Source organism: Patagioenas fasciata, chromosome 5 (genome assembly GCF_037038585.1).
Source record: "Patagioenas fasciata isolate bPatFas1 chromosome 5, bPatFas1.hap1, whole genome shotgun sequence".
Classification (NCBI taxonomy): domain Eukaryota; kingdom Metazoa; phylum Chordata; class Aves; order Columbiformes; family Columbidae; genus Patagioenas; species Patagioenas fasciata.
The window spans coordinates 28,822,043-28,843,691 of record NC_092524.1 but is presented as its reverse complement, the minus strand read 5'-3'; the positions used below and the strand labels follow the sequence as shown (position 1 = coordinate 28,843,691).

Sequence of the window (21,649 nt, the reverse complement as noted above, 5' to 3'; positions counted from 1 at the left end):
AGCCACCAATACAGAGAAAGACTTATTGGAGCAGTCTGCATCAGCAAATACGATATACAAGCTTTCTCAGATTCAGTGTTCACTTCCAGACTGTAGCTTGTGACATGATGCAAGTGGCTAGCAGGACCTCTTCTGCACTGGGACCACTGAAGCCATCCCATCGAGATTCCTGTACATATACCAGGAACCGTGGGATCAGTACTATGCTCATAAACTTCCACTTGAGCCCAGGTAACAATTTTGCTACTTTAGACACCCCATCTAGCGGAAAAAAAACCCCACCTGTTTCAGCAATTAGCTACCATAAGGTGAATGGTGAAATTTATGCAGCAGGACTTAAAGAAATAGAAAAACCCTAACACCACCACTCAAACATCTGGCATTTGTTTCCATGCTAAATTGGTCTGACATCAGCTTCTGCATCTTTCTGTGCCATTTGTCTATTGAATTAAAGGGTGCTCTCTCAAGAATCTTTCCTCTACATAGATATATCTAGACCAATTAAGTAACAACGAGTACCTACTGCTTCTTTGATTAGCTAAGTACATTAAGCTTATTCTATAGCTGGAGTTTTCCTCAGCTAATTCTTCCTTCAGCTACTTTGAGCCCTTCTGAAGCGCAGACATCAGAGTTGCACATGGATTTGCATACCACCTGGAATGGTGTTAATAAGAACATATAAGAAGAGAACAGCAGTTTCATACTCCCTGCTATTGCCTGCCTATATAAGGTCTTCGAGCTATGTCATCATGACAGGATTTCGTGTTCTTTTGGTTCACATGCAATTCCCCAAAGACATTTTCAGTCACTACTTCACCCAAAACAAACCTTCATAAACTGCAACTGGGGTAAGCATTACTTGTCCCAAGGTACCTAATCTCACTCTGGGCTGTAATAATATTCACTTACTCACAATGTACCATTGCTTAGATCATCACTAGGAATGAAGTGAATGCAGGAAAGATCTGCCCTCCAAATAAATAGATTGAGATTGCCACTGTCACACTCCATACTTTACAGGCAGAAGTGGACTGACTTCAACCCCCTAACGCCTGGTTCTTTGAAAGGTCAACAGTAACTGACTGGTAACACTGAACTGGAGACCCTTAAGAGTGCTTAACTGCGGGCTCGTTTGAAGTACAATTTGCCTCTGGCCCAGAGTCATTCCATAAAAACCTTCTTTTAACTGTTCAGAATCTTCCCTATTGTTTCAGCTTAATTCAAGGTTTTGAATACCACTCTGTTCCCATTTGAACAGTCTTCCACAAATGCATATGTACCAGGGCTGGTAACAATACCCCTGCAATTGCACCATCATCTCTTCTGGGAAACAAAATAGTAAAAGTGTAAATAGCACTTCAAAGGCTCTGTATTTGGGACCTCTTAACCCTTTAACCGGGCTTTCTCATGTGGAGGACAAAGTCATACAAACAAGTTTGTCTCTAACAAACTTCTCTCATGGGGCAGCATAATCAAGGACAAAGTGCTCCTGAAATGCAGCCACACACAGTGAGTGTCTGGCACACTTCAGTAAACGCAGACCTTTCCAACTCCTGCTAATCTCCGTGCAGCCACATTTCCAGATACTAGCCAAAAATCCTGACACCTCAAACCTCATCAAGCATATCCTGTAAAACAAAGTGGTCTGCACTCACTTGGACCAGAAAAGTTGCACTCATGCTAATCTCACTCGCAAATAAAGTTGTAAATTATGCTCATAATGTACAACTACTTATCCACACCAACTCTTTCTAAGGGCATTAATGCTACATAAGCAGGTGATTCAAGGGTTTTCAGCTTCCAGTTCAGTTTACCAAAAGGAACTGAAAATGAGAGACTCTTGGTAGAAAATAGAGTAAGAATCCTCATATAAAGGTAGGAACAAAGCATTCTCCAGTAACATCTGCTTTCTCAGACAAACCTTGAAAGAGCCAGAAGTCCTCTACAGTAAGAGCCACCATGAGTGTGTTTAACAAGGCTTGAGCTAAAATAAACTCCATTCTCACCTACACTACACCCAAGCATCATGTCACTGTTCCTGTACACTCACACAATTCAGAAGACTCACTGAAGGTTGAAGATGGTAGTGACCTCTGGAAATGCTCTAGTCCAGCCCCATGCTCAGAACAGGGTGAATTAGACCAGGCTACCAGGGACTATCCCCAGTCAAACCCAGATATGTCCAAAGACTCCACAACTTTTCTGGGCAACCTGATCCAGCATTTGACCACCCTCAAAATTAAGAAAAAAAAAAAAAAAATTCTGTTCCATTCAAATGGAATTTCAGTTTGTGCCCATTGCCTTTTGTCCTTTTACTGAGCACTGCTGAGAAGAGCCAGCCTCTCTTCTCTTCATTCTCTCAGTTATTCATATGTATTGACAAGGTCCACACCCAAGCCCTCTCTTCTCCAGCCTGAACAGTCCCAGCTCTCTCAGCCTCTCCCCTCGAGGCAGAGCCTCCAATCCCTTACTCATCTTTGTGGCCCTTTGCTGCATTCACTCCAGTATGTCCATGTCTTTCTTGCACTGTGTGGCCCAAACTGGATGCAGCATTTGGAATGTGGCATTACCAAGGCTGAAGAGAAGGATCACCTCCTTCAATCTGCTGGTAATGCTCTTCCTAACTCAACCCAGTACATTGTTAGCCTTCTTTTCTGCAAGGGCACATTTGCTGGCTTATTTTCAACTTGTTGCCCACCAGGATCCCCAGGTCTTTTTCTGCAAAGTTTCTTCTAGCTAGTAGATCCACAGCCTGTCGTGGTGTATGGGGTCATTCCTTCCCAGGTGCAAGACTTGGTATTTCTCTTCATTAAACTTCATGAGATTTGTTGGCCCATTTCCCAGCCTATGAAGGTCTTGCTGAATAGCAGCACAACTTTCTGGTTCATCACCTACTCCTTCTAGTTTTGCTGAGAGTGCACTCTGACCACCATTCAGCTGATGAACAAAGATGTTAAACAGCACGTATGGGCCCCAAGCAGACCCCTGAAGAGGCCAAAGTCTGCTTTCCTGAAGAGTTTTTCCCACAATACCATCCTGTAGATACTTCCTTATGTATCTGTATATGCTCGAGTTGGGCTCCTTTTACACATTTTGAGGCATGAAACTGAAAAAGCAAGGCATGATGAAAGATCCAGAAAACATCCAGATACAAGACATAAGGCTAATTCACTTACTAATAAGAACTTGATTACAGTACTTGTGCATTTGTTTACCTAACATGTTAGCTTGTAAGGCACAAGAAATAATATTTTAAATGCATCCAGGAGCTGCAAAATAGTTGCAAAAAGCTCTGCTGCATCAACAAGACTGTTGCATTCCCTTTCTACATAGAGGAAATCAAGATGTTAAGTCTTCTTTCTCATAATACCAAAACCCTACCTGCCAAGCCCTGTAACCATGTTTTGAATATGAAATGCAGAGAACACACAGCACCAGCTAACAAGCGGTTTACCTACAATGAGTCTCCTTGTATCACATCCAGCACAGCTCCTGATCAAGTACCAGAGCTCCTTGCCTACTCTGTTAAATGCAGGTTGTTGACATGTCTGCAGCCTGTTGCATCAATGCACAACACACAGCAAGAAGGGACATGGAGTAGGAAGGGTAAGAAATTAATAAACAGGTCACAGCACTGTGCTACGTAGGAAGCATAAATGTTGAGGAACATAAGGTAGGAGGAAGTCACATGAGTCTTTACTGAGTATCTGAGACTGATGTGGTCTGAGAAAGGACTCCTGCAGCAAGCACACCCATTCTCACTGTAAAACCAAGTTCCATATTCCTGGCTAGCAGAATTAAATTTGCAACAGTGCTGCACACCAAGATATGGTGGCAGTACCAGCTTCAAACTGCACAGGTGGAAACAAGAAAAAAAAAATCCCTGTCACACAGGGCACATTTATCTTGAGCAGCGAGTTAAGCATACACTGGCTGACTGATCTGAACATATCCATTAGTACTTGCGTTCCAAAATAAGCATGTTTTTTTAATTAAAAAAAAAAAAGCAAAAAAGGAAAAAAAAAAAAAACTACAGAAACGGAGAAAGGGTACAGTCCCTTCTAAGAAAACTTGATTACCTGCTGCAGAAAGTGGTAGGGTGTGTGTACTGGGAGGGCAGGAGGAGGAGAGCATGTCCACCTTTCCAGTGGATAAACACAGAAAATAAAGAAAGCAGCTGAGCAGCACAGTTCAACAGTAAAGCTATGTGCTACCTTGGCACTGCCATTCTGCCAATCAGTGTTTACTTCTGGAAGCAAAGCACAGATGAAAGAACATCCTCCATACAAACCAAACAGCTGTTGCTTTTCTTCCTCTCAGAGTTCCTGCTTTCTTGATTTCTTATACCACCTTTGCTGCTTTAATTTCTTCCCTTCGGCTCAGGCTTCTCTTCTAGGTATCATCCTTCTCCCTTCAGCCAACAGGGTAGGATGCACCCTGTGTAATTTCAGGCACCTAAGGTATTGACAGCAGAAAGGTACTCTTCCAAAGCTCCCTGTGTAATCAGTGATAAGTAGATCAGCAGTTCCTCAGAATATTCTGAGCACCTAAGTTGAGCTCACTTCAGCTGATGAATCAGAGCAGAAGCTTCTCTTTCTCTGCTAACTACAGAGGAGGCTTAGCCTCCCAAGTTACATGCTCCCAAAATGACAGTGTAAATGCCCCCCATAGTGCACATAGCTGTGGATTCTTATTTTCAGTTGACTCACATCCCTTTCAATTAACACACTGGCAGATTTACCAGATTGAGATGAACTACAGCTTGAGTTGCAAAACCATAAAGGAAAGACAAAACCAGAAAGGACTGAGCAAGAGCAGGCTTGAAAGTGCTAATAGCACTATTTCGACTCCTCAGTCATCTCCAGGCTCTTAAGTGTGAAGAGGCAGCTCTTGTAAAGACACTGATATACGAAATATTGTTATAAATTTATTTTAGAAATTAAACTGGTTTTGGAGTCATTCAAGCCTTAAGAGAACCCTAGTCTCTGGAATCGAATAGGGGAGAGCATCTTGCAAGGGTTCCAACACAAATTCATTCCCTCTGCCCTTCAGTCTCTAGTGCTTTGCATCCTTAATGTCTCACACAAAGACTTGAAACTGGATCTGTTCACAGCTGACAACAAACAAGTGTGTGTGCCCACACTAGTGTGTGTTAACGGCTTTCTCTCAAGGCTTCTTACCATCCACTTTCAGAAGACACCTAGCTAGATAGAAGTAATCCCCCTTTAGGTATGAGCAGCATTTATCTGCATCAAAACCAATACCACTAGTTTGGGAACTCTTATGAGGTCTTCGCTATTTCAAAGACATGGCCTGTAGGTCATTCCAATGCTAATAACGCCAACTACCTTTCAGCCTTCATTGTGCCAATGCACAATGCTACAGGATGACACAGATTACAGTATAAGTAATTACAAGTAAGATCACAGATTACAAAAGACAAGTGGCAGCTGGACTGCCAATTAAAGCACAGAGCTGGAAAAACAAACACAATGGTGTCTTGAGATACAGGGAAAAATGACTGATGTACTATAAAGATGGACCTGCTAGAGAGAATGAAGAATCTCAGGGTCAGCTATACAACCCCTGTGTAGCCACCAGAAGTTACCTATCACCAGTTGGTTTCTACACTTGGTTACTTTAAGCATTAACAAACTGATTTCCACCTTCTGGGAGACAGACTTCATTTGAAGAACGTTCGCTAAGAAGTTCGCCTTTTGACCACAGTCATGATGTGGTATAACTTCAAAGCCATGGCTATAGAATCTATGAAGTAGAAGCCAACAACAGATCTAATACTAATATAAAGTTAACCCACAGTATATGACTTTATTCTGCCTTCATCTAATTCACCTATGACACCAAACTATAAGGAGATTTCATTTGTAAGAGACTCCACTACGACTGAGCAGCAATGATTAAAACTTTCATAGCCAAAAGCTATGCAGCAAAAGCAGCAGTTGGAGAGAGGTGAAGGCAGATGAGAGTTGAGGTCCATCAGTTATGCTTTATGAAAGCTCATGGGCCACAAGTGTGTTATAAGAACACAGAGGTTTATAAATGAACACTTAAATAACAGAATGTCACACAATTAAAGTCTACTGCACGCTTTCCAAATCCTTCTGTCTTCAGACGCTTAAGTATCATAACGAGGAAATAAGGCCTCCTCTTACCAGGTCCGTAAAGCTCCACTCCCTACTGTAATCAGTTCCTGCAATTGTAGTTCAGCCCTACAGACTCTTTTCTCCCTTACATTTCTTCAGGAAATGCTGCTCTTTCACAGAAATTATAGGCAGTTCCCCAGTTTGTGATGAAGGTGACAGATACCTATGGCTCTCCAGTCACAGAAGAACCTGAGGTGTATTTTAATCCTCTTAGTTCATTTAGTGTTCACTGAGGTATATCACAGAGAGACCACAGAGAATGAGGCTACTCAAAGGTTTACGTCTTTACATATTAAGCAGTACTCAACAGACTTATAACAGAAACACACTGCATAGGAAGCACATGGCTATGTTCATTGATTGTACCACGCTACAGATCTGCCTGTTGTGAAAAGGATTAAATCAGGACACTAATCCTAATTCATGTAGTTGTCTTGGAGCAAAAGGCAAAAGAAAACTAACAGCAAAAATCCAATAACTGGCAGCTGAAGGTATGGACTCAAAACAAAACTCAGTCTTAGGCAACTATAGAGAAAAGCCCTGCTAGGGGAAGTGAGATACATACCTGCTCACAGTGGGGGAAAATAAGGATACATTAGAGACAACTGGGATGAGTTTTTCCACCAACTCTTGCTGGCTTTCTGGAGCTCTCAAGTCATCTGTCTCAGCCCTGCTCTGCAGAGTTGTACATTTGAAGTACATTTGAAGGATGAGGGCATCTCAGAAGAGAATTCACAGCTCACTGACACTGTATGTGACTGAACAGGATTAGGTCAAGGAGGCTGGAGCCATGGGAGGTAATCACACCTGTGACAGCAGAGGAACTGGAGAATCTGCCTGCACCGCTGTTGCCAAGGCAACCAGAGCATCCTCTTATCACTTTCATCATCAGAGTAGAAGTGGAAGGTTACTGGGCTAATTCTAGTTGCAGCAACAACCAATGCTCTATCCAATTGTCTGTATCACAGGCTCATCAACATCCATTTTAACTGGCCTTAGGTCAGAGTCATTCACTGGTATTTGAACATTAGCCCTCAACACATTTAGAGTGATCAACGGATTGGGAACATGCATCAGGAGGCACCTTAGCCTGGAGTCTAGTTCAAACATTTGATTGGTGAGAGGTCATTGCCCTAATTCTTATTAGGACAGCTATCATGTGCTCGAATAAATGTTATTGTCACAGGGGAAGGACAACATTTATCCACTATCTTAGCTAATTTTTATCCTGATGAAACTTCAAGTACTCTAACAATTGTGTGTTAGCAGTTTCTGGTGGAAATACAGAAATTCACTTGAAGACACGTGACCTAGAATTCTCCCAGGGAGCCAAGCTTTGAAGAACGGGATAGCTGATGTGATTTTGGTAAAACGGCAGCTGAATGTTACACTTGAAAGTTCTAGATCCCAGTTAAAGGCAAGCTATAAACTGAGTCTTAGCTTCACCTATAGCCTCAGCCCTATGCCAGTGTAACAAGTCCACAGACAGCTTTGTTTGGCAACCCTAGCAAAGATATCCAAAGCTGCACCATTATTACTCTTGTAGCACGTGATACTCCAAATAGGCATGGCTATGGAAAAATCTGTAATATCAAGCTCATTCTTTGAATACATGTAAGTGTTCAGTCTCTGGTCTAAATCTATTATCCTGAAATAGCAATTAAATCACTCAAAAACTGTAAATGTAGGGTGTCGTATCACTCAGTCCTTAAGCTATGCTGAGTCTAGATCTCCCCTTGAGGTGAAGGACTCCGAGCAACTGTGTTGGATTGCATTTCAACAGATAAAGTCTGGTGGCAAAGCCAGAACAGGCAAACATGATCTGTGTTCACAAAATTTTTTGTTTGTTTGTTTGTTTTGTTTGTTTTTGGTTTTTTTTGAGATGCACATACCTGAATAGATAACCTATTAAAACAAAGTGAGGTGAGACAGAAGCATTACACAAAGCTAGGTAACTCTATCATAAACCAGTAAACACTCATCTGCCACTCTCCCGCTGAGTGGCAGGAATGGCAACAAGCTGGCATCTGTGTCAGTTCCTCAAGCCTCCTGCACAGTTTCTTGGCAAACACCAATTTTCTTCTTTCTCTGAGCTTCCACTGACCTGAAACTAAAGCCGCCTTTGTTCCACTATGCCATTAGCATGCCTCTACCCACCCCAAATAGTCAATTACTACGAAGCCTAAAGGAAAAGTTCACATAGGCAAACAAGAGGTCACAAGTACTCCAAGTGACAATGAAGTGGATTTTTTTTAATGTATTTACTGATTTTAAAAAAAATATTAAAGAGTACATCAGTCTACTGCCAGATGTCAAAAAAATATCAATGACTTGGCCCTCAAATTACTTAGCTGTGTCCTGCTCACAAGTAAAACCTTAAAGAAAACAAAACAAACAAAACCAAAACAACACAAAACCATCACAACAAAAAAACCCAACCAACCAAAAAAAACCCAAAGCAATACAAACAAACAAACAAAAAAAGCCACAAAAAACCCAAAACAAACAAAACAGTACACAGAAGTATTAGCTTAAAGAAAAACAAACAACAAAAAAAGCAGTAGGAGGTGGTAAGCATAATGCTGAGCTATGTGTTCCTTGGATCCAGAGCCAGGTATGTTAACACTGCTGAACTTTGCAGCACTACTAACTTCTGTTACAAAAGGTGTAACCTCATCCCACAGCACAGCTCCTTGGTATCTCTTGGGAAGCACACAAAAAAAAAAAGAAAAAACCCCCACTCTGTTGGACTGCAAAAGGCAGAGAACCCAAGAGACTGGAAGACTGACATCGCCCCAAGATGCAGTATACCACTTGCATTGCCACATGCAATTGGCCAGTCCTACCAAGTGAGAAACCAAAATGTATTTACCGCCTTCATCATCACTTTAGCAAACAATCCCTTCAACTGGCTTTGACCATATGGACGTTTCCTTCGAGAACACAACCCCACCACTTAGGGCAGTTCACCAAGGAGAGGAGAGTCCAGGGGGCAGCTTACACCCCACACTACCAAGAGCCTGTGAAGGGCTGCCAAAAGAACTCTCAGTTTTTTTCATGAGTCTTGAAATAAAAGGGGAATGTGGAAGACTGAAAAATATGCTAGTGTTATACCAGTATTTTAAAAGGTTGAAATAGGATGAGACATGCCAGTCTTGTCAGCCTGACATTGATTCCAGACAAAATAATGAAAAAGCTGATCTAAGACTCAGTTAATAAAGGATTAAAGGAGGACAGTGTAATTACTGCCAATCAACATTGACTTTACAGGAAAATATAACTTGTCAAACTAACAACACTTTTTGGTGGCGTGATTATAAGTTCGAATGCTAAAGGTAGCAATGTTGATGCAATATATTTTCACTTGGTGCCAGAAAGCTAAGTGACGCAGCAGATCCTATCAGCTGACTGATAGGTCTAAACTCCACCAGCAGACAAGGAATTGGGCAGGAAGGTGCTACTGGGACTCGTGGTTGTTCCAGTGCTACATGCAAATGAGGCTTTTGGCATGGAGATATCTCTGTCTGTCATATTGACTAGTATCGCTTCATTCTCCCCCTGAACTCCCACCTACTCTACCCATCTGTTGCCACCCTCCCTACGCTTTGCTTTGCCTGGAAGTGCCTTGGTGCAAGGATGACCACAAAGGAATTGCTAATCCTGACCTAAGCCCTGCCTGGCATGTCAGAGTCATTCTGCCAAACCTACCACGTTGCTGTACTAGCCCATCTGCTTAGATAACCTGTAATTTTTAGTGGTTCATTAAACCAGGCTGCCCTAAGAATTTATTCACAAGGCAGCCTTCCCCAGCATGGAGCTATTGTCTGTAACAGTTGCATGAGAACGGCACTTAAACAACGGAAAGCTGTTCACATAAAACAGACTGCCGAAAGTAAACATGGACAGAACCTGACAGCACGAGCTTTGACATTAAGAAATTCACTCCACACATCACAAAACAGTTCACATGCCCATTAAGATCTCTGTCTGATGCTTTTATTTCCTCTCTGCATACAGCAATAAGTGGGGCAGGGGACAGGAGCAGAACTGTACCTGCGTGTATCTTCCCAAAAAACAGCTCTCACTCACACTTGGCCACAAAAGCCTACTGTCAGTTTTTAGAAAGCTATCAGGCTAGGAATATGGGGGGTGTTCACGCATCTTTTCTCATATGCTGTAGAGGTTACATAAGAAATCCATTTTGCATTTATGCATTTAAACGTAATTCAGAAATGACAGTCTGGATACATGGTAGGATGAAGCAATTTAAAGCACTCGATCTTAGATTAGCCTGTGTTAGTAGGAAGACAGATGACTGATCTTCCCATCAGCCAAGGCTGGCAACCTCAGCCATAACTACCAGGCCAGGGTTAAAGTACTTCTGAGCTCAAGTAGAGGTTTTTCACTATGCTAGTGAAGAAAAAACTACCACAAACTTTCGCACAAGCTAACTAAAAAGGAAGATCTACTACCAACACTGAAACTTTCAATGGCTCTGAAATATAATATTGACAATGACGACACTGCTGATCAACATAATGAACACAAGAAATTCTCCCGAGTACTCCACAACTGCAACCTCATTTTCTAGTTCTCATCTTTCATTCCTCCACCTAATATTTATAACTTCAACTCTCCTGGTTTCTGTAACACATGAACACGTTTTTGAGCACAAATGTAAAAAAGATTTTGAAAGCTGAAAGTGTAGGTACAGACTAAAATAAACACAATATTAAAACAAGGAATCACAAGCAGCTGCTGCATTACTATAATTAATATTCATATTTAAGTCAATAAAAGCCTTTACTGTGGAGTCCCAGCCATTCCAGTGTGTGGTTCCACAACACTGTAGGAGCCAACAAGCCTTGCCATAAGTACGCTCAGCACAGTACCATACAGAAAAGGTTAATCTTGTTTGTTGAGAATCCCATGATTGCAACTTCTGCTTTATTTGTTAATTTCAGCATCCACACAAAAAACAGCAAGCATGTGTGTTTTGGGGCTCAAATTCCCTAAAAGAGGCAACAAGCTGTTTCCCAGACACTAAGGAACAGGCAAACTGCAAGGAGGGCTGGAGGAGGGTTGAAGGCAGGTGTCTCCAGCAAAGCCCATACAAGGGTACCGCAGTGTTGCCTGGCAGCAAGTAATTATCTGCCAGTGTGTTGCTTCCACGTGCCAGCAGCCAAATCCCACACAGGCACCAAGCACAGGAAAGTACACGCGTCAGCTAAAGCTACAGGCCAACTCCGCTCTTTCCTACGGAAAAACAGCAGAGGTACTTTGGAGGCCGGCCTTTGCATGAGATCTTACTACCAGTGCAACTATGAACTGTGCACTCAAACCAAGGTGTTCAAGGAGACAAAAGTTCAGGAGATGCCAAAATCTGTTATCAAAGACAAGACCATTGCCATACTAAATCAGCCATGCAAAACCAAGAAGTTCTACCCTCAAATGGTTGGGAAAACTCCAATAAAGACTGTTAATAACATGTAAGATAAATCCTGTCCAAAATGGTTTAGGCATAGTTAATCATGCCTTAGGCTAAGGAAAAGGGTCACACAGCCTCTTGAGAAATCTTTCAGCATTCCTTTCAGTGGTGGTCCTGTCATTACCCACAGGAAGGAAGAGAACCACATCCCAGCCTACCTGTCTATACATCATCCCTCATTCTTCCCCAAGCTCCAAGGCGACTCCCCTGCACTGGGGTTAATCAGAGAGCAACTCAGACCCAGTCAAAAAAGACCCACCCTTAAGATACGTGTCATGTATAACCATCTCATTCATGAACTGCCAGAGTGCTGTACTCCTCCGCTTCCCCCCAAACTCCCTTTCCGCCTCCGCCTGCCCTTTAAGGCTCCCAAATGCCTGTGTGCTGTATGTGCTGGCAGCAGAGTTTTTACTATGCACTTAAGATCCTAATTGAATCCTGCGTTGCCTTGTGTGTGTCTTGCCAGCCGGAAGACGAAGAAGGCACCCTATAATTCAATTAGAAGGACCTGCAGCAGGTTGATCATTAGTCTGTCAGGTTCTTAAGAAAAAGACATCTAGGAATAGGGGAGGAAGATAAACAAAGGGAGAATTGTTAACAGCACCTCTTCCCAATTCATGCAGAAACTTCCATATACCTCCTTGAAGTGTGGGATCTGCAAAGCCCAAGCACTTGAATGACAGTTCACTGCACCAATCCAACAGTCCTCTCTCTTGTTTCAGGTGACTTAAACAGAACCTCAAAAGCTGAATTAGACTTTTTCTCATCAGTCTTCCTCTCCTCAGATTCACAGGAAAAATACCTCTAATATACATGACTACTGCAAACAAAGAAATCTTATTACCTGCCAAAACCCTGTTGACAGAGGAATGGGTGGCCAAGCCAGGCTGTCCCCTTTCATGGAAAATCCCAGCATAAGGCAAGTACTCTGGTAGCAAGAAGCGTCTGCAAAACAAAGAGAGTAAACTTACACAGAGAAAGACAGCCCAGTATACTACAGGTCTGCATAGCAACTGCAATTACTTTCAGGAAACATGACGATATTCCAGCGGACTATAGCAGAGAGGCTGGACTCCTCTGCTTAGGCAACTGCTTCAAACTATAGGCAAGTTACAGATTAGATCCTCCTCTGATCAATGCGGCTGTGAAGTTCAGCATTAAGTAAATCCTTTACCTCTTACAATAGCTTTCTAGTTTCAAACAAGTGCATCATGTTGATAATCTCTGATCAGATTATTGTCTCCTCCTGTTCTGCCTTCACACCATAGCCCAAACCTGCACATAAGAAGCACTAAGACCACACTGTCCTTCAAGTGTCACACAACAAGTTAATCACACTAACATGCAATCTCAGGGGTCCCAGAAATTGCACACCAAGGAAGCATCAGCTCTTAGCAAATAAAGGAATCCATCTGAAAGCACTAGAGAGTTGTACTGTAACCAGTACCTCCAGGGTTTCCACACTCTTTCACTCTTACACATACAAGCCTTACCTCGGGACAAAGCGTCCCAGCGATGGTGCAGACATGCGGGCATTCCGAGGGGCTCGGTGCCTGGATCGATCTCCATTGTCCCTTCAGCAAAAGAAAAAAAATATTGTACATTAAAAATACTATGCAATAAAGTATTCTCCAAGAAAATAAAAACCCAACATCAACACCTAGTCATCCTGAGTGTGCCACTGAGATTTAATGGTTCTCTTGCATAAGTAACACGCTTCTAACATTCCAAGTTCATACAACTTACTGTATCAAAGACTCCTAACAGTTGTACATAGGGGTAGCCTGACGTGCACCTCCTTCAATGTTTGACAGTGCCTCAAAGTATCAACAAAACCACAGAGTCAGTGAGTTAGTGTCAGCACCCAGGCAAATGAACAAGAAACCTTAAAATTTGGACTGACAGAGCAAAAGCAAGCACAGCACAGTCATGATGAGAACTTCCTGTTAGTCAAAGAGATATCTTAAGTTTCACTTTTCATTCCCAGAAGCACAGGCAAAAGAGCATAATCTGCAGACTATTCTTCCGTGCACCCTCCCTCCAGGTCCAGCTTAAGTGCCATCATAGTTTAAAATAATCTCACCTTTCACAAGCTTTTCGAGTGAAGTCAGGTGATATCAGACAAAACTCTACCTCTTCAAAACCCTCCCATTCTGTTTCACAATAAATGTCTGGGCCTTGGGGAATAAGGTGAAAGGGTCTTAGCATCTATTGTCCTACATCAGATACAGGAAAGTCATCTTCCCTAGGAGGACAGCGCAACACTGAGCAGGCTACCCAGAGATGCTGCAGAGCTGCCATCCTTGGAAGTCTCAAGACAGGAGCTAGACAAAGCCATGACTGACTCAGCTTGATTTTGGCTATAACAACCCTACAAGAAGCAGGAGGCCAAACTGGAGGACCTCCAGCATACGCAGCAAACAAAATTCCTGATATTGCACTCAAAGGTCACAACAGGACCTGTAATTATACAGCACTACAACTGCAAGGAAAATAATAAGGCTCTATCAGTGACTCTGGAACTCTGAAACAGACCTCCACCGTGTTTTATTCTCAATTCAGAAATTTACTCTCTGCATGACCTTGCATAAGTAGAAAGTCTGTTCTCTCCCCAGATACCAGACCCCTATCTGTAATTGCAACCCTACTTGTCTCCTTCCCAGGCAGTTGTGGGGAGAATATACTTGCAGAGCCTTGGAATCACTAGGAAACTAAATATTCCTTATGCAACACACTAGTGGTACATTCCTAACCCACTCCAGCAAGCTGTGCACTTTATAATTTTTTTTGTTTTGCTTTTTTAAAGTCAGTGAGCAAGAAACGTGGGCTGAAAAGAAAGTCCATTACGTGGCTGTTTCCCACACACTTGACAAACCAGGAACACAAGAGCAGAGGTTGTTCTGCAAAGCTCATTAGCATTTCAAGCTATCTCACCAAAATCAAATCTCAATCCAAGCTCAAAACTTCCATTTCTCCTCCCACTGCAGACGCAGCATTTGCAGTTTAGAGCCAAAGCCGCACCTCACCCTGAGGTTTCTGTGTAACCAACAAGGTTCCTGAAATCACCAACGTAAAAGGTATCGCTGTTCTTTTATCGGAGGCCTCCAGCCTATTAAGATGCGGATCAATAACAGAGGGAATCCTGCAAACCAGAATGCTGACAGATCAACTTTTCCTGCTAAAGAGAAAAGGCCAAAGGGAGAAAGAAGTGTCGTGTTCCAGAGCTTGCTACACACAGTAAGTGCTAGTGCAAGTCAGACAAGAAATATACTTTTTAGAAATCTGTGTAGCAATTTTTGAATGATGCTCATATGCAGCCCTGGGAGAAAAGCAGCAAAACATTCCTCAGGGTTTGCATTTGCTTTTAACATATACTAGAATTAGACAATACTTTTGAAAGCGACAAATATCAGCAAGAGGAAGCAGCACTACAACCTGTGGAACTCACCAGTTGAAAACAATCTCTGCAGCAGGTTTCAAAAGGAATGAAGGATTTGCTCCAGCAAACAAAAGAAAATAATGGTGCAACATCTACAGTCCAAATCAAGAGACCTAAAGCAAATAACTGTACAATTCTTTCAAAAAAATGCCACTAGCGAATGGTCTTAGCATCCACAAAAACATTTTAGGACACAATTTTTCTAATCAGCAAGACTTCGAGGCAAGAACTCCATCCTGTACTGTCCCATTCACTGCATACAATCCTACCCCAATACAAAAAGCCTGAAAGGGAAAAAATATATACTAGACTTTTTCTGATTTTCACCATGACAGACACAGCCAATACTGATTCAAGAGACAGCAATCTATCTTTAAAACCACCACAGCCAACTGCCACGGCCCTGTAACTCAAACAGCTGAATTGGGAATGAGAAACAGTGACTATTCTTTGAGAATGCTAGAACTCCTGTTTACTGTAATGGAAATGTAAGATACACTCTTCTGTGCTAAAGAGGAATATTACTAAACATTGATCTGAATCACTAATTTACAGAGTCATTTATACGTAAGCTCGCATGCTAAACTCCATGCAAGAGCGTTTTCAAGCGTCTAGTGCTGAAAAGCTAGAACAGCTGATACTACCCTGGTGCCAGCTGAAGATTATTTCTGCACCTTCTAAAAAGGAAAGTAAAAAAAAAAAAACACCCTACAGATCAGTGAAGATGGGTGGCACTTTGTGTTATTTCTGTATCACATGCAGCCTGCTGACGGAGGAGAGCAGATGTTAGCACGACTGCAGTGCCAGAGTGAAGCATTGCAAGAAAGGAAAAGTTTCCAAAGTTCTCTAAAGTACTGATGAAAATCTAATGCTCTGCTTTCTATTTAGTGTCAGCTATACACAGACTCATTAGCCAATGATTTGCAGTGGACAATTTAATTAACATAGCCCACAAAAGCAGATCCCTCAGAGTGTGTCTCTATGTAAGAAAAAGCCTCTTCTGTAAAGCAACTCAATAACCTTGCAAAAGCAAATTAAAAAATAGAAGTGTCACAGCAAGTGCTATAACAGGGCTAAAAAGTTGTCCTGCAATACCCTTTAAGTGCACTGGCAAACATGAATAACACAGGGAAACTTCTGCAGTGAAAAAATAAGAATGAAGGAACTAAGCAATCCATTGAGCAAGATGCAGAGAAAGAATCAGAAGTAATCAGCATGTAAGGTGACAAGAGAGACTTAATACTATAATTATTAACAGACTAATCTGTCTCAAGAGGAAAACTCCAAGAAGCAACAAATGGTCAAAACAACTTTAAGGGTCTGGCTCTAAATTCAGGTTATTCATAATTTGTTCAGATACCATTGTGGGACAAATCAAAACAGCGATATGGAGAATACGAGCTGGTAGGGGAAAAATAGCATTAACATTAACACAGTGGAGCAGGAAAAGAATGCAATTAGCAAACATTCAGGAGATTTATGGACCTTTAAAAGGGCATAAGAAGGATGAAGGTTTATCCTAAACTGGCCAAGACAGCCAAATCTCCTTGTATTTTTCTGCTGTTGTCCTGTTTGCTTGTTGAGAGAAAAGCTGACCAAGGTAAATATAATGGAGCAGCAACACCAGCTCTGAAAACAGAGGAGATATAAAACTTTGCATCCTAAAGTTTGGAGAAAAAGGCATTCTTTTTCATCTGGTAACTTGGCTACTGCATTAATAACTGAATCGATAAAAAAAGATAGTCAAGACTTTCAGAAAGGAAAATAAGCCATGTTCTGCTTTCCTTCTTGGCAAGAATTCTCTTTAATATTTAGAGATTGTTGTATCAGGAAGTGAAATTAAACACACAGCATGGGATTTCTAATGCAATCTGTTCGTCTAACTGTTGCCACTGTAGTCAATATTAAAACTCCCACTGACTACACTGCCAATAGAATTAGGTCAACAATGACCATTTTGAAAAGCCATTTAATTATCAGAGCCAGCACCAGTAAGCCATGCAAGCTCATAAGAATCAAATTATATCAGACCAAGCCAATTGTTCCATATTTTCAGCATTTTATCATGTTTCCTGCAGTCCAATTTAAAATGCTAAATCAATTTCTATTGCAGAGGTCAGACACTTACATAAAATAGAAATGCTAAATAATTGGTTAAGTGGCATCTAGTAATATCCTTAAGAGTTGGCACTGGATTAAGTTGCACCATCTTGATGTAACAGGAAAAAAAACCCCACCTTTTCTCGGTACTTCAAACATTTAGTATCTCCACTTACTTGCTATCAATTTTTCAAGACTGCAGGAGGTTACTTCAGAGGAGGTAGCACAGAGGGCAAGAGTAGCACAAATCAATGAAGGCAAGAGTAGCACAAAAATCATAACAGGAGCTCAGAGCGAGGTTACCAGAAAATGCAAACTTATTTGGCTTTAGAGCTTAGTCAAGTCTGCCTCTGAAGAGGGTACCTGGAGGATGTCATATCAACTGGCCATACAAAAGAAGAAACAGATCCTGAGCTCTTGCAATTCACAGGACTCTACTGATTTAGATGGAAACAGATGATAAATATCTTGGGAAGGGGTACTCAAAAGACCTGCACAGGCCTACAAGATAAAGTGAGTACTATGTTTCCCAAAGGTTAAAGAAGTAGGAAAAAAGTGGTGAGGGGAACATCATGTTTGTTGGTGATTCTAAGAACCTGTCTATCACTTCGTAGCACCATCCTGATGAGTAAGGGACACACAGTGCTGGGAAAACTATAATAAAAAGTTAATAGTTAACTTTACAACTGAGAGGAGCAGCAAATACTAGAAACATGTTAAAACTTTAGTTTTCCCTCTGTCTGATCCTACAAGATCCTAAGCATCTCCTAAAAATGAAGTTAGGGAAAACTGGGAGCATTTCTAGGAAATAAGCCTCTCAGAGAGGTGAACATGTAATAAACGAAACCTTGACATTCTGAATGTTTTAGTGTGATAAAGGTATCCTAGAAGACAAAAGGAAAAGCCACACTGCAGGTTGGTTGTAACTCTGCAGAGAGACACAGTAGCTGGAATAACATCTCCTGGATCAGTAGGACTAGTTTCATTCAAAAAAAAAACCAAAACAAAACAAAACAGGTTCCATCCAGTATATGCTGCTTCACTCACAGCCCTTAAATCTTGGAGAAGTCGTAAACTCAACCCAGGAAAAGGCGACCACCCTATATATGGCTCTGAGGACAAGGGTATCTCACCAAAAATAAGATTATGTATAAGAAAAAAGATTCAAGACAACTGACTTCTCTGAGTAGAGACTGTAGATACATATAACAAGTCAGGAGCACTGGTCCTGTCAAAAAGGGTACAAGTATTGACAGCCACAGACATCAAAATAATGAAAATACTGATTCAAAATAATATACAAAATCTGGTAACTAAGAAAAGGTATTAATTTGTCTACCCATCTTTGAAGGATATGACCATTACTGAAGGAGAAATACTTAAGGCAGAACAGAAGGAGACAAGAAGAAACAAGAAAACTTAAGCAAAAAGAAGCATCTGCTACACAAAAAGCCTTTCCTGGCACTAAATGTATTAGGACTGCAGAGCAAACTTCCAAGTACAACACTGGAAGTCAAACAAAATCGAAGAATAAAAATATTAGAGAAACCACAAAAAATGATGCTGCCTAGCTGGAGAGACAGGAACTAGAAGAAAAGATTTTTAACACAGCCATGGAATACAGTAATTGATAAAGAAGTTAGGTAAGTCACCCAAGACACGGTGCCTTTCCATCTTCCTATGTTCATTTGAAGGCTAAAATGTCAGTCTATCACTAGCAGCTTTTTCACGGGAACACCAAGGAAAACTTTTATCTATTTACCAGTTAAAATTTCCTACAAAATAGGAAACCGCTAAGTTACTAATGGCTCTCCTGACCAGAGGGAAACAAACCCTCCAGCCTTGTTTACCTCTCAGAGGGCTGTTTAGGGGAAAATGTATTTACAAGATTAAAAATAGCATTTCAGAAGATCAAGTATTTCAGAGAAGCATCACCTAAGAGAGTATTTATCACCTGGTCAAGGGAAACAGCAGCGCTTACCCATTAAATGCCAAGGATTAATTGCTTCAGACAAAGACTGATTTAGAACCAGAAAGAGACGCTCTTATCTAGGTGTACTATCCAGCTGTCTCAATCTTAATCACCTCTCTGTGTGGTGGGTTTCCAAATTGATGACACATTTTAGAATGATATTGATACACTCCATAGCTACAGTGAGTCATTAGAAAACAGAAACATCAGAGGCCAGACAAAGGTAGAGAATCCCTAATCCCCAGTCTAGACCTGGTCTATGAGTATTATGGAAACCACAATATTCGGTGTTTTATAAAAGGCCAAGGCATCCAGTACTACAACTACAGACTTCTTAATTAGCCATTTTCAAACATTCATCCAAACATGAGCATGACTAGGGAAAACATCACTACGCTACTTCTAATCACTTAGAAACTTCACAACTAGTGCTTATTGAACAAAGTTTGTAGCACAAATATACAAACGGCTGCCCCATCAGGCTTCAATACTGGAATAAAGTTGCCAAAAGTAAGAACCAATTTTTTTTTTTTTTTTTAAATGAAAACATAATTGCACAAACAACCCTAATCTGTTAGACCACCAGGTTAACCACTGCCTGCTCCGGGCGGGCAGCAACAAACTATTAAGAGCTTGCTTCCTAATCACTCTCATTAGCACCAGCCATCACCTACTAGGTGACCTAGTTTGACTTAACAGTTTCGGAGACACAAAATAAAAGCAAAAGGACAACTATGTGCAGAGCTCATAAGTAGCAGAAAAACTCAGCTGGATGAAGGGTACCATCCTGACATCAAAATTGTTCCTACAAGCCCAGGCAACCAACACTATGGAATATGATGTGAGCTTTTCTGGCAACTGTCACCTTTCAAAAGGCACTCATTCTTTCACTGCTCTGCTATAAAGACACTTGCCTTGCTAGAATGTGACTTAATGGTAAAACAACATTATGCTGGAGAGGTTAGTAATATCCTGCAGTACTGCTGCAAGGAAACAGTCCTTGCCTGTCACTGCATCCAGGCAGTATTATTAGACATTAAGACCAAGATAAGGGGAATATAAAAGACTGTCACAAAAGATAAAGATAAAAATAATAGGGAAAATGAAGCTGCAGGCAACTATGAGTACATCAGAAGCCAAGCTAAGACTCTCACTAATCCTTGAAAAATGAAGTTCAAAGAGCAGATTCAATATCACCCCCATTCATCCCAGACTTGTTAGCATTCTTAGCCTGCAACTGTGTTTAAGATGATGAATATAATTAACATAAATTTCTATGTATCTGGAAGGAACATCCCAGAAATCTATAACAGAGAGGAAAAAGCCAACACACAAAGTGACCACCAAGTTTCACAAAATCCAGGTCTGCCTTGTGAGCAGGTCCATCTTCATAAAAAACAATGAGGCAGAGCCATATGAGCCAAGAAACAGGCAGAGGAAACAGCATCAAAACCACAGATGAAAGGGCTCTGGGAAGAAAACAACAAAGGCAGGTGCACACAACAAACAGCAATCCTGCTTTTAAGATCTTTATCTGAACTCAAATAACAAATTATTAACAAGAACATTATTTGTAGCTGCCCAAGTAAGAAAGGCAGATAGCAAACTGTCCCATCTAAGACTTCCAGAAAAAAATTGCTGCTTTTTCTCCAATATACTGATGTGTCATGGATCCTAAAAATACATTTCCATTGGCATTTAAGTGATGTGAATATCCCAAATAGATTCTCACATCTCCTACCATGTCTTTTGTTAACTTCAAATGTTAACATCAAGATGATAAGAAGAAAGCTGAAAACAACAACAAAACCCCACACAAACAGCCTAATAATTAGTTTTAGAAACCTTGTAGTTCAGATACGCTACCCTTTTAATGCTACACCAACAGGCTATCATTGACCAAGTCACCTCACTAACCCACCTTCATCACGCCCTATCAGAACTCAGCACTTGGCATCCCATCCATCCTGAGGTGTCAACTTATGCTATAGTCACCCTGCAGACTAAACCTCTTCCCTTACTTCTGGGATTCCCTGCGTGTCTTTCTCTACAATGACAGAACTTGTCTCACTGTTCTGGAGCTGTAGATCAAACGCTCCATACTTAATTCAAGTCTCATAAAAAACTTTAGCCGTTCCTATCTTTTCATTAGAGTTCAGAGGAGGGCGATGAAGCTGGTGAGGGGCCTGGAGCACAAGACTTATGAGGAGCAGTTGAGGGAACTGGGGCTGTTTATCCTGGAGAAAAGGAGGCTGAGGGGAGACCTTATCGCTGTCTACAACTACCTGAAAGGAGGTTGTAGCGTAGAGGGTGTTGGCCTCTTCTCCCAAGTAGCAAGTGATAGGACAAGAAGAAATGGCCTCAAGTTGTGCCAGGGAAGGTTCAGATTGGATATTAGGAAAAAATTCTTCATGGAAAGGATTGTCAGGCATTGGAACAGGCTGCACAAGGAGGTGGTGGAGTCACCATCCCTGGAGGTGTTTAAA

General features: G+C 41.4%; 1 protein-coding gene across 6 annotated transcripts in view; it reads right to left on the bottom strand.

Moving 5' to 3' along the window:
• AMBRA1 (autophagy and beclin 1 regulator 1) overlaps positions 1-21,649 on the bottom strand; it is a 133,222-nt gene that overhangs the window by 66,830 nt on the left and 44,743 nt on the right. For 5 of the 6 annotated variants that reach the window (XM_065838475.2, XM_065838474.2, XM_071809148.1 and 2 more), the window contains 2 exons: positions 13,146-13,229; positions 12,497-12,597 (listed from right to left, as the gene is read on the bottom strand). In XM_065838475.2, the coding sequence (XP_065694547.1) occupies positions 12,497-12,597; positions 13,146-13,229 (185 nt within the window). The remainder of the gene's footprint in view (positions 1-12,496; positions 12,598-13,145; positions 13,230-21,649) is intronic. The other variant, XM_071809150.1, reaches the window with a different exon arrangement.